General features: G+C 33.7%; 1 protein-coding gene across 3 annotated transcripts; it reads left to right on the top strand.

The window, feature by feature from the left end:
* The first annotated feature begins 600 nt into the window (after window positions 1-600).
* LOC140879721 (xyloglucan endotransglucosylase protein 2-like) lies at window positions 601-3451 on the top strand. 3 transcript variants are annotated; one of them, XM_073283577.1, is made up of 5 exons: window positions 601-759; window positions 1144-1343; window positions 1432-1532; window positions 2178-2371; window positions 2907-3451. In XM_073283577.1, exons 2-5 carry the CDS (start codon window positions 1154-1156, stop codon window positions 3304-3306), a joined length of 885 nt encoding a protein of 294 aa, XP_073139678.1. In that variant the 5' UTR covers window positions 601-759; window positions 1144-1153; the 3' UTR covers window positions 3307-3451. The 3 variants fall into 3 exon arrangements, with proteins under 3 accessions (XP_073139678.1, XP_073139679.1, XP_073139677.1); XM_073283578.1 differs by having other exon boundaries at window positions 605-759; window positions 1141-1343; XM_073283576.1 differs by lacking the exon at window positions 601-759 and having other exon boundaries at window positions 890-1343.
* The last annotated feature ends 9938 nt before the right edge of the window (window positions 3452-13389 follow it).

Here is a 13389-nt window from a genome sequence, read left to right as displayed (position 1 = left end):
AAGGAAATTTATCATAACTTTAAATACGATACTTAAGTTTAACTTAAAAGATGAAATTGAGCAACTCGAATCCAACTCGAGCTTGAGTTCGTTCCTGTTTTACGGATCGCTCACAAGAGATATATTTGTACGCGACTTCATATACTTGTCGAGGAGTCGAGCTTGCAGAAAAAATGTGTAATTCATAACTTCTCATTGAAACTCTTAAATTGAAGTTTGAATTTTTTAATCTTATGATAACAAGGATTTGGTTCTTATAACTAGGTTGAATAATTTGTAATGTGCGCCACATTACAAACTTGATTTATTTCAATGTCTTGTCGGATCAAAATCAAACTAAAATATTAAGAAAATGACTCGAGAACATGGATCGATGGTTAAATTAATTAAGACATTTAGTTACAAGCATGTGACTAGTGTGTGTGTGTGTGTTGTGTAGAATAGAGCAACCAATTTACATCGAATTGCGTGAGTGAATGAATGAATGCTGAACTTGTATATATATAAAGAAAATTAATAAATGAAAATAGTGAAGCAGGCCATGTGCCAAATTCAGATATGCAACATAAGAGACACTTGTTCTAAGACCACATATTTTATATCTTTCCTTGGGCAGTGACACCTTATGTTAATTGGAAAGTGATTTGTGCAAATAAACAATAGCCATGTTCCTAGCTAGCTAGCTATATATAGATGTCGTCCCGAGTCATCAACATACAACGATTTCCTTTATCTCTACATTACGTCGTCCCAATTCAGGTACATCTTCAGTTCGTCGATATACTTGATCTTTATAGAAGCACCAGCAAGAGGGGACGAACTTGGTTTAACGACATTAATGTTACATCGATACCTTGTGCAGTTTATTTTCTCTATTTATTCTTGTCATGTGTTTTACAATATTCTATTTCATATTTACATTTTGGGTAGCAGAAGTGGGGGTTGGGGCCATAACTTTTGTTGCATAGGCATTAATTGGTGATGGGCATATAAAATATTGCACTCTTTTACATTTAGTAAGAGAAAAGCAGAAAATCGCACGTAGTATGTGCCCTGTCCATATATAGACATAGTTTTCATTTTACGAGGTTTTATTCTCTTTTTAGCATTGGTTCAAACTGGTCACATGTTTCTCCTTAGCAGTCGAAGAAAGATGGCCTCCCGTCAAATGTGTTGCATATCATTTGGTTTATTGATGTTGATAACGCTGGCGTCGGGGGCTGCGCCGCGGAAACCCGTGGACGTTCCCTTTGGCAGGAACTACGTCCCCTCTTGGGCTTTTGATCACATCAAGTACTTCAACGGTGGTTCCGAGATTCAGCTCTATCTCGACAAGTACACCGGTGTGTAGACTAACCCGGCCTCGATCCGCCAGCATTAATTGGTTCTTCATTTTGTTTGAATTTTTGTTGTTGTTGTTGTTGGATGCAGGCACGGGATTCCAATCAAAGGGTTCTTACCTTTTTGGACACTTCAGTATGCACGTTAAGATGGTTGCAGGGGATTCTGCTGGCACAGTCACTGCCTTTTACGTAAGTACCAATCTCATTGTTCCAGTTTTTTTTATTTGTTTATGCTCAATGCCATGTTTCTGGAATTGTTACACCACATTTTGAAATTATTTAGATCGATGGATTTGAAATCCATTGATTTCAGATGTATGTGGAAATGCATTTTCGTTGTCATAGAGGTAACATCATAAACTTCAAATCTACTGCATAGTATTTCATGTAATTAATTAGTTTGGATTTCTAGCGCATCCATTATGATGTCGTTTGAATTTGATTTTACTTTGTATCACTTATAAGTACACAAAAGCTTATGATTTCTTATTTGAGTCGCCCATGAAAAAGTATTAGTTTTATGTTAAAAATATTATTTTTATTGTAAATATGAGCAGAATTTATCTGTTTCACGGATAAAAATCCGTTAGACCATATGACAAGAGACCTACCCATATAAGTATGGTGGAGATGTAAGATTTAATTTATTATTCATTATAAACAATAAAATTATAATCGAAATCAATGAATTTGAAATTCGTTCGAACATCATCAAACACAACTTAAATGCCATTTTCCTGTCCTGTCCAGAGACCATTTCCAGGCCTTTTTACCACTGTATTCCTTTGAGGATAATCAATATTCTCATAATTAATATATATATTGTGTTTGCAGCTATCTTCTCAAAATTCGGAGCATGATGAAATAGACTTCGAGTTCTTGGGGAACAGAAGTGGGCAACCATACATCTTGCAGACCAATGTGTACACAGGGGGTAAGGGAGACAGAGAACAAAGAATTTATCTTTGGTTTGATCCCACGCAAAATTACCACACCTACTCTATCTTATGGAATCTCTACCAGATTGTGTAAGATTTCTCTCTCTCTCTTTTTTTTTTTTTTAATTTGAAACAAATTTGATTTTGAAATTTATAGGTGAAAAACATTAATGATACAAAATGAAATGAATTAAAGATTGAGCTTATTAGTGGTAAAATTAATTAATTCACAACCGGCCTGCTAGCTAGTGGATACAAAGCAAGTGTTGCTAACATTTAATTCTACTTTGTCAAATAATTTGAATTCGATAGTACAAATATCAGAAATTATTGTGTGACAATTGGACCAACTAAAATTCGTTACCAAACTAAATTATAAAACTAGCTACGCACAGACAGTTGTTTCATTTGTTGCCGGACGAAATAAGTTTCTGAAGTCAGAATTTAAGTTATTGTTTGGATTGATGAATTATTTAAAATATATATACATATATATATTTTGTTCTTTTAGAGAAGAGTACTATAAACTTCAAATTTGTCCTTTACATGTTTATACACACCCAACGTTACATGTTTATATAAGATTTGATCTGTTGTTTAATTGTAAATAATTTCCAAACCGCAGATTCCTAGTGGACGATGTTCCAATCAGGGTGTTCAAAAACAGCAAAGAATTGGGGGTGAAGTTTCCATTCAACCAGCCCATGAAACTATACTCGAGCTTGTGGAACGCGGACGACTGGGCGACAAGGGGAGGGCTGGAGAAAACGGACTGGTCGAAAGCACCGTTCGTGGCCTCCTACAAGGGGTTCCACATCGATGGGTGCGAGGCCTCTGTGCAAGCCAAGTTTTGTGACACGCAGGGCAAGCGCTGGTGGGATCAGAAGGAATTCCAAGACCTCGATTCCTACCAATGGAACCGCCTCCGCTGGGTCCGCAATAAGTACACGATTTATAACTACTGTAACGATCGGACCAGATACCCCGCTGCTCCTCCGGAATGCAAGCGAGACGGAGACATATGACATGCACCATATATATCATCAATATACTTGTGCATGGTTTCTGTTTGTTTTCAAATGGAGGGGAGTCGATCGATTTGATATCTGTTTTATATGCATTATTTGTCTGTTGTATTTTGCAAAAATCATGTTACGTTTGTCAGCTTAATTCTCTCTAGTTTTCTCTACTTTTCATAAACAGGCGAATATCACTTCTATTATACGAAAATTTGAGTTTATTCATGGGAAATGCTAATTATATATGTATATATGTTTTACATATAATATTATCATTCTAAGGGTTTTGACGGTTTCAACTACAGAAATATCCGAAATTTAATTTAAATAAAAATAAAGAACACGAAGATATTTATGTGCAAGTACTAAGTACTTGCTCGATGCCTCATGGCAAAAATATCACTAGAAAATAAATCAGTTTACAAAAATCAACTAGTGAACGTATATGAGAAACCTACTTTTCTTAACAAATTGAAAAAATAAATAACTTTATAAAAACTAGTAAGAACTAGAATAGAAAAACCAATAGAAAGTTTTAAACACATGTGCCGAAAAACAAAAACCAAGGAATCACTTTCAGAACAACCTTCACTCGCATGTTTTTCAGTGTTTCCAACACTACTCGGCAACACAGTATGACGGCTACGAATACTCCATAAATTCTTCAGATCTTCAAAGCTTCAGCTTCTGAATTCCTGTAATAATCATCGTTTAAACTCTGTGTATTTTTCTCTCTATCTTGCTGTCTCTCCCATTGAATTTATCTTGCTGTCTCTCCCATTGAATTCTTGGTCTGCAGGGGCAACTGTTGAGTCCAAAGCTGTCGAGCCCAAATCTGTTATGCCCAAATTAGATGAGTCCAGAAAGGAAGTAACGGGCTTGGATGAAAGCCCATGGATAAGAAACTGATCTGAAGAACGTGGGCTAAAAAACGTGGGTAGTGGAAGAAGTTATGGAACGTGATGCTATGAAATAGCATAAAAGAAAGAAAATGGGAGACCACAAAAAATTGCTCCGCAAGCCAGAAGCGAAAATTTAATATCCGTACTCAATGTTCTTACGGTAGGTTTTCTTCATATATTTCTCAAGCTTAAGTTAGTTTATGTTGTCGTTTTTGTTTATATCTTTCGTCTTTGTAATGTTTGTATTTCGGTTGTATCGAATCAACGACAATTAAGTTTGGTTATGTTGTTAATTTGATCAAGTTCCTTGTGTTGTATTCTTGTTTTTACATTATAATGTCGTAGATGCATTGCCAGTGAATCTGAGATTATAGGTGTATTCGAGACTCAAATCATTTGAAAAAAAGTTAGAAACTTCATATTAGCACGATTAGTATTTGGCACGTCCTTAATTCTTGTTTGTACATTTTGTGTGTAAACACTTACTCTCCCTTTAATTTAAGCTTTTTTTTTCATTATTTTGTTAATTCAACCATTAATTGCTCATTCATTCTGTATCAGATTCGATTCAAGCTGGCTGCAAATGCGAGTAGTTTTCTTAATTTATTTAAGTAGCTTTAGAAAATTTCTTTGTTAGATATAAGTAAGACTCGAGTTCACGCTCATATATATATATGTGTGTATATATATTATATATGTAGTTTCTATATATATTTTCACTGATAAATATAGTTTTTTTTAGGTTAGTTTTATTTGTGACTCCTCTAACATGTCAAAAGAGATAATTGTATTAATTAGTTTGAAGTCAAGTATTTTAAAAAACAAAAGAATATACTTAAAATCAATTATTTTTCATCCTAGAAAATATAGATATGAAAATAAAAATCACTTATATTTAATTTTTTATACTGTAAAATATAGATATAAAATGAAATAAGATTACTTAAAATTTTAAAATCAAATACAATATCTGAATTTGAAAGGAACTCCTTTGAAGTTAGCAACGAAAACAAGTAATAAATCAGCTAGATATGTTGAAATCCCCAATTTCGTTAGTTCCGGAAATCACTTTGCAACAAATGAAAGTATAGAGTAGGTGTCTTGTGAAACGATTTATTGAATTTTTATTTATGAGATGTGTCAATCTTGCTCATATTTTTTAAAAAATTATATTTTTGGCATAAAAAATAAGAGTAAAATTCATTTTGATACATGAACTATTGAAAATGATTTAATTAGTACATAATCAACTTATAAAGTCAATTTTACCCTTCACCTACATTATTTTAAAGTCTAATATTTTTGTTAAATTAAAATAGATACACAATTTATTTTTAAATTTTTTTTATTAATACAATTATAAATATAAATTTATATTTATTTAAATTTTATATTATAGAAAAGAGATTTTACTCATTGTACGAAATATTTTAAATATTAATTAATACAAACATGCACATACACACATATATATAACAATTTATAAATTATATATTAAAAAAATAATATATATTAAAAATATATAATAAAAAATATATATTTTTCTGTTTATCTATGCTATAATATTATTCTTTATATTAATCAAATTTAAAATTATATATGTGTATCTTTCATTTATAATCTATAAATTTTACGTTGAATATTTTTTCGTATAATGATATATAATATTCTTTTTATAGTATAGTAATTAGTAAATATAAATTTATATTTATAATTGTAATTAATATAATAATTTAAAAGACAAAAATATGTATGTAGTTTAATTAATCAATTTAATAACAATATTTAATTTAAAAGCAATTTAAGTAAAGGAAAAAATTGGATTTTGAGTTTGATTATATACCAATTAAATCATTTTCAATAGTTCATGTACCAATTTGACATTTTATCAATAGTTCATGTACCAAAATAATTTTTACTCTAAAAAATAATCATTTTTATTGGTAACCCAAATAAGAGATCTGTCTTACAAATGATCTGTGAGACTATCTTACATTAGTTTTTGTGTTAAACATAAACAACATGATTTTGTGTTCAGGTTGCACATGGTAGGATTTTGATCTTTCACTGTGACCCAGTAAAAATAATATGTCACCTGAAGCAGACAATGTTGAAAAAATAATGGACTGTCGAATTATAAGTGTGTAGACGTCACTTGTGTGAACCTTGAGAAAAATAGTGTATTTTTACATGTGTCACGAACGGAGTGTCAAAGATAATGGGTTTTGCACGTCGAGAACCCTCCAACGTTCAAGTCAGCTAGAGCCGGCTCTAGGGGGAGGCCACCTAGACGGCTGCCTAGGGCCTCCCTTTTGATGGGGTTTCAAAATTTTTTTAAAATATATTATATTACATATATATATATATATTTAATCTTTTATTAAACCCTAGATAGGTCATGAGCTTCTAATTATTTGTTTAAAAATATTAAATATTGTCAATTTTTGTGTTGTTGCTCCTTCCCTTTCTTTACGTACAAAAGAAAAAAAAATTCGGATTTGGATAATGTTGTAGTGGGTACTGATCCAATCTTTATTGAGAGTGTCAATTATCAAAATTTGAATCCTGAGAATGTAGTTGCAGATCATATTTTAATTGAGAATATAGTTATGAATGATGATATTCAAATAAATAATAGTCGTGAAAGGACTGAAATTGAAGAAAATAATAATAATGGGATGGGAGATGTAGATGATCCGATAGAGATCGGACGGTCCGAACTCAAGTGGGATTAATTGGGCTCGGAGAGTTCGGATGGTCCGAACTTAAGCCCAAGGCAGATCGGATGATCCGTTAGAGATCGGACAGTCCGAACTCAAATGGACAGATGTCCAAATTCAGTCAGATGGGTGACGTCATGGCTGACGTCACTGAGCCGATCGGAATCCGAAGAGGGATCGGATTGTCCGAACTTCGCATGCAGGCGATGTGGCCCTCAGGATCGGACTATCCGATCTCCGTCTATAAATAGGGGTCCAAACTTCAGATTTCTCACACCATTTCACAACCTTCCTCTCTTTTTCATAGAGTTTGGTACGTTTCCAGCATTCCTAGGCTTGGTCTGGGAGTTGGCGATGTGCTCCGGAGTCACAGCGGAGTGGTGCCCAAGTTCTGGGGCAGTCGTCATCAGCGGACTGACGATGGATGAAGGTATAACTCTAGCTCTTTATAGAAAATAGGGAGTATGCTATAGCTTAGTTAAGGATTTTAGAATAAGATTATGATGCATGAGTATTTTGCACTGTAGTGCGGACTATAGGCTTGGACATAGAGCTGGTGTAGCTTGCCTAGTAGAATTAAGGTACGAAAGTACTGTTCGAGATATTCTGACTGCGTATGCATGTATTATGTGTTGCATTGCTTATATGACATGATTTTATCTGTTTATATTATGACATGTTATTTTGTTGCATTTCATGAGCATCTTGAGCTATATCCTTGTGATATCCAGTAGTAGGCAAGTGTTGACCCTATCTTGTTAGTGGATGCTTGGATATGTTGATCAGTGTCAGGTCACCGGTATGCCGGTTGGATAGACTCATGTCAGGACATCAGTATTATTTCCACTGTCGGGTATGTGAGTCACCTCCTGGGGCGACAGCGAAAAGTGCTACATTACCCAGGGCATGTTTGATCTTGATATTCTTGACCTCGTGTTTGGGTAACCCGTACACTTGCATACATGCATATATAATATTGTATACTCATACTCTCGTACTGAGCACTTTATTCTCACGTCCTCGTACTATTTTTGGACACCATATTCCACGGGACAGGTCTCAGACTTGATAGAGCGGGAGGCTCAGGGAGACCATAGTTGCAGGATGGCTCCAGTGTTGGAGATGGGTACTTTAGTTTGGTTTTGTTGAGAGCTCTTGTTACAGTTATTCGATATGGTTGTATAACTTAAGTATTTACATATTCATTACTTTGGGATTGTATTTGGTTATGTTTTCCGCTGTTTAATTTTGATTATTGATTAATTAAGTTAAATGCATGCTTAAGCTCTTGAATTAGTAGGTGTTCACGGTGTGGTTATGTCTTCTCATATTTTCTCACTAGCTTCCAGTAAAAAAAATTTCCATGATCACTCAAAGATTTTGGACAGACAAGCAAAATAATTAAATTTTTAAGAATTTTATGTTTCAATAAAATGGATGAATTGGAGATAAAGAGTTGTGAAATTTTTCAGAATAATTAATTGAAAGAATTTGAAAGAGTATTGGTATGCTCTTTGTAAATTTATGGAGACATTAAAAATTAAACAAATGTTTGAATTCCTTTAAGACTAGAGAAAAAAAATAATTTAGAATTTTATTTGATGGGAAAATGAGGAAAATAAAATATGTAGGATACACTTCAGAAATGAAAAATTAGTTATATCATTCAAAATATTTTGCTTTCCTGCCTAAAAACTTCTGGCTATGCACTTTCTCATATCTAAAATAAAAAGTAATACGTTTGACATAGAAAATAATATTTTTTTATGATTCGGGTCAAATATAAAAAGTAATACGTTTGACATAGAAAATAATATTTTTTCATGATTCGGGTCAAATAGTACATCTCACAATCCATGAGTTCGTCTCATAAAAGTTTTATGATATATTATCGTCTAAACGAGATATAATATTTGAATAAAAATTGAGATAATTGTGCATGTGTTAGTGAATTTACGATAATAAAGTCTTGTTCCAATATATAATATGTAAATTTGGTATAAATTAAATACAAAAACATACCATGACGCTGAAATTAGATAAATAGTAAGTCTATACTATAAGTTTAGTAACGAGACTTTGAGTTAAAATAGATGTACCTATTTACTTATCAACAATGTATTTAACAAATCAAGACAGATATGCCAAACTAGAATCTTTTTTGGATTCAGTTAAGGATGCTAAACCCAATCACTCTATATATATATACACAAACAAAGATCGATCATAAAAAAATTCAAGATAATTTCAACAATTAATTGAAGGTATCTGGACGAACATGAGGATGAATTTAGGGATGACAACGGGACGGGTTTGGCCAAACCCGGGACCCGCCCCCCAAAAAAAACCCGGACCCAGACCCGCCCGTCTCAATTTTGAACCCGCCTGCATCAGAAGTTAGCGGTAGACACGTGGATCCGCTTTATATTTAATTAAATACTTTAATATATTATTAATAGTATTTATAAATATAAATGTATATTATATGAAATATATATATATACATAATATATTGTGTGTGTATATATATACTATATATATTTGATAATATATCATATATGTACATATAATATTTAAATATACAATATGCAGTATATGTATACACATATTATGTATGTACATATACAGTTTACGTATATCATATTATATATATATATATATAATATAATATTTATGTGTGTATATACGGGACGGGTCCAATCAAACCCGCGACCTGTCCTGAACCCGCTTTTGGACCCATTGACTCGAACCTGCCCCGTCCCACCCCGACCCGAAATCCGCTTGATCGGGTTTGAACCTGTCCCGAACGTGACGGGTTTGACACGGGATCGGGTTTTAATCCGGCTCATTGACATCCCTAAAGATGATGGTGGCCAGATCATTCCGAAAACTTTCACTTTATCGACCAAGTGCTGAATGTCATTGGGGTGGCGAATGGTGTCGGCGGGTCATACGAATATACTGACATCGTGAGAACCCTAGACAATTCTTCGAGGAAGCCTTCTTGAAATCCAAGTCTCCTGGTATAACTGTATAAGCACTGTCTGTATCATGGAGCTCGATGGGAATAAACTCAAAGTGGTGATCAGACAAATTAAAGTTGTGTACGTTCATGTCTCCGGTGCAACAGATAGGGTCCAACTGCCCATATCAGGTCGAAAAGATGGTCGGTAGTCGCACTCGCCTCGAACTGGCGGAGGAGTTTGAGGTGGCAATGCAAGTCGGAAGTACGTCATCATCGCCGGTTAAAATGGGTTGTTTGATAATTTTTTCCCAGAAGAAATCGAGCAAGTGGTGAAGATGTCTTTGCAGCAAAAACATCGACCACATGTCCTGGCAAAGATTTGGCTGCGGCGTACAATAAATCACTCGATAAAAGTTGTAGGAGCCCGTCCGTCGTAGAGGCGACATACAGCGGAGGGAGGTACGACGACATCACTGTGGTGGCGGCTTATGCTGAAAAATTGTTTCAAAGCCAAAGATTCATAAATTTTTAGGAAAATGGTAAATATACCTTGAGAATTACACGTAATTAGTTTACACCTTACAATTGAAATTATAAAATTATTTATCTATTTTATTTTAAAAAATTCTTTCAACAATGCAAATAAAATGTGTAAACCAACGTGTCAGCTCTATGCATATATAACATTGTCCTAAATTTCATGGTTGTGAATGGTGGGGCCAGACTAATTCTAGAATTTATAGTGATTGATTATACAAATATTACTTTTTTGATTAATTAATCGGGTACACATATTTTATTGAGACTAATTTATGTACTATGTGTTTTTTTCAATTATATGCATATTACTTGATTGCATCATACATGATTGATTAATTATCGGTTAATATTCGAATTTGAATTTAATTAGAATGTAAAATATCATATGAACGATTCTCAAGTTTATTCATTATATATGTGAAGGTATAACTCTTATCACATTTGAAATCGTCTTCGAACTAGATACACTTGGTTTGTGGAGAAATAATCGTTGAAGAGCCTCATGTATCTGGCTTAACAATTTCTTTGGACGATCCTTCTTATTCGAAATACTTAAGATGGATACACTGGGTTTGTGGAGAAATTTTGGGATAATGAAGATAGGAAAGAAGAGATCATTTTAAGAGTTAAGTTGATATGAATGAATAATTCGTAGAAATTGGTGTGCGACACCCACATTGGTTAATGGTTATAACCAAACCGTAATAATAATAATAATAATAATAATAATAATAATAATAATAATAATACCATGGTCGGTGTTGTGCTACTATACAGGATCGGAATTGATGGACTACCAAGCCGGATTCTGCTCTTATTGTTTCTTATTTTGCTGTTAGCCGCCGCGTTGCAGTCCTCTGACGTGGTGGTCATTTACGTATCCCTTTGTTGATGAAACTATTTCGTGTACAATGTTGGATGCTTGCGATAATCCTATTTAAGGGAAAGTACCGGATTTTTCGAATAGTATGAATGTAAAGAAAAATGGAGATGTGAACTCTGGGACTGATTATGGGTCAGGCACGATGAATTATGTATCAATTTTGGGGTTTGCTGCCCTTTGCCCTGTTATTGTTGCAGTACTGGTTTTCATTCTTTGTCGGGACAAAGTCGAACGTTCAAGTCATGTTACTACTTGTTCAAACAATGTGGAGACTAGAGGTATTGGTACCATGGGATCTAGCGTTAATCGAGAACTTGAAATAGTCACGGATGAATTCTTGGTGTTTTTTTTCCAACTGCTGAAAAATGCAAAAGATGACTTCAATGAACAAAACATAATTGGAAGGGGTGGATTTGGAACTGTCTATAAATAGGAGTTGCACGATGGAAGTAGATTGATGTTAAGAGGGTGAAACCTAAAAGGATGAGCAGTGAAGGTTTGGACGTGTTGAAATCCGAGATCTCTGCCATTAAAAATTTAATCATATGAATCTAGTCAAACTTTTGGGATATTGTCTCAACGAAAGTGAGCTTATTTTGGGGGTCTTTTTTTTTACCACCCACGTTGGCCAAGGTGGCTTTTTGCCCTAAATCAATTGGCTTTATGCGGCGACCTCGCCTCGCGCCATTCCCGGACCTAGCAGCAGATGGGCGGACCATGCCTGAATTCAGACCGGACCAGACTCTTCTTTGTTTGAGCTGCTCCCACGCATGCAGACCGGAAGATCTCACTTGTCCTGGGCTGGAACAAGTATGTAGAGATCTTCGTCTTTTGGTCCGTCTATAAAGACTACCTTAGCTAGTCTCAACTTTCGATTCACTCGTGGGATCCGGGCGGTCCGGGGGGGACCACCATGGCTCCTCTCTTCTTGAGCCTTCCTACACGCATGCGTCCGCCAGAGTGCCTCCTTGGTTCGGGACGGGACGAAGCCAAGCCGATACATACGATAGGCGGGAGGCTTAAAGACAAGAAGACAATGGTTGTTAGGGTTATACATCATGAGGGGGATGAGGTCCACCCCCGGGGCTCAACGAAAGTGAGAGACTTCTTGTTTTCGAATTAATGATGTAATGACAATGGGGCGGGGTGGGACGGGGACGGGGATGCCTTCCTCATCTCCGTCCCCGAATACAAAACTCATCCTCATTCTCGCCACATTCCTCTTATTTTTAATCGGGATTCCCCATCTCTATACTCGCGGTGACTTAATCCTCATTCTCATTCTCATATCCGAATATATATATATACACATATATATATATATATATATATATATATATATAAATATATATTATTAGTCAATTCTATTTTATAAAATAAATAAAAAAAAATTTGCATAAAAAATTTTGATTCTAAAATTAAAATTTAACATTTATCAAAATATCTTGAATAAGAAATATCCCTATTAATAAATTTTTTTTATGTAAATGAAAATTATTCTTTTAAAATAGAATATTATATATATAAAAATATTAGTAAAAATATATTTTTTTTCTCAAATTTTTTCAAATAAATAATGAATATACATGAATAATCTTAATAATTTATTTATGTTACGTAATCAAATAATATTTTTATATTAAAAAATTATGTTATCATAAGCGTATGTATTTTATATAATGCATAAAAATAATACAAACTAATAAATACTATTATTTTTAATTATAATATTTATTATAATTTATATATTATTCAAAGATTTAATAAATTTTGATATCTAAAAATATTTATACTTCATTATTATTATTATTATTATTATTATTATTATTATTATTATTATTATTATTATTATTATTATTATTATTATTATTATTATTATTATTATTATTATTATTATTATTATCGGAGAAGGTTCGAGGATGGAAATAACATACTAATACCCGTTCCAATATACTTCGGAGATTTTTAAAAATCCCCGAACTCAATCCATCTCCGAAAAGCACCCCCATACCCACCCCATTTCGGGTTTTCTCCGCGGTTTCCCGAACCAGTGGGAAAAAATTGACATCCCTATGACGC

The sequence above is a fragment of the Henckelia pumila genome, chromosome 2 (genome assembly GCF_033568475.1).
Source record: "Henckelia pumila isolate YLH828 chromosome 2, ASM3356847v2, whole genome shotgun sequence".
In the NCBI taxonomy this organism is placed as follows: Eukaryota; Viridiplantae; Streptophyta; class Magnoliopsida; order Lamiales; family Gesneriaceae; genus Henckelia; species Henckelia pumila.
The sequence above is the reverse complement of the archived record's forward strand: the minus strand, read 5'-3'. Positions and strand labels throughout refer to the sequence as shown.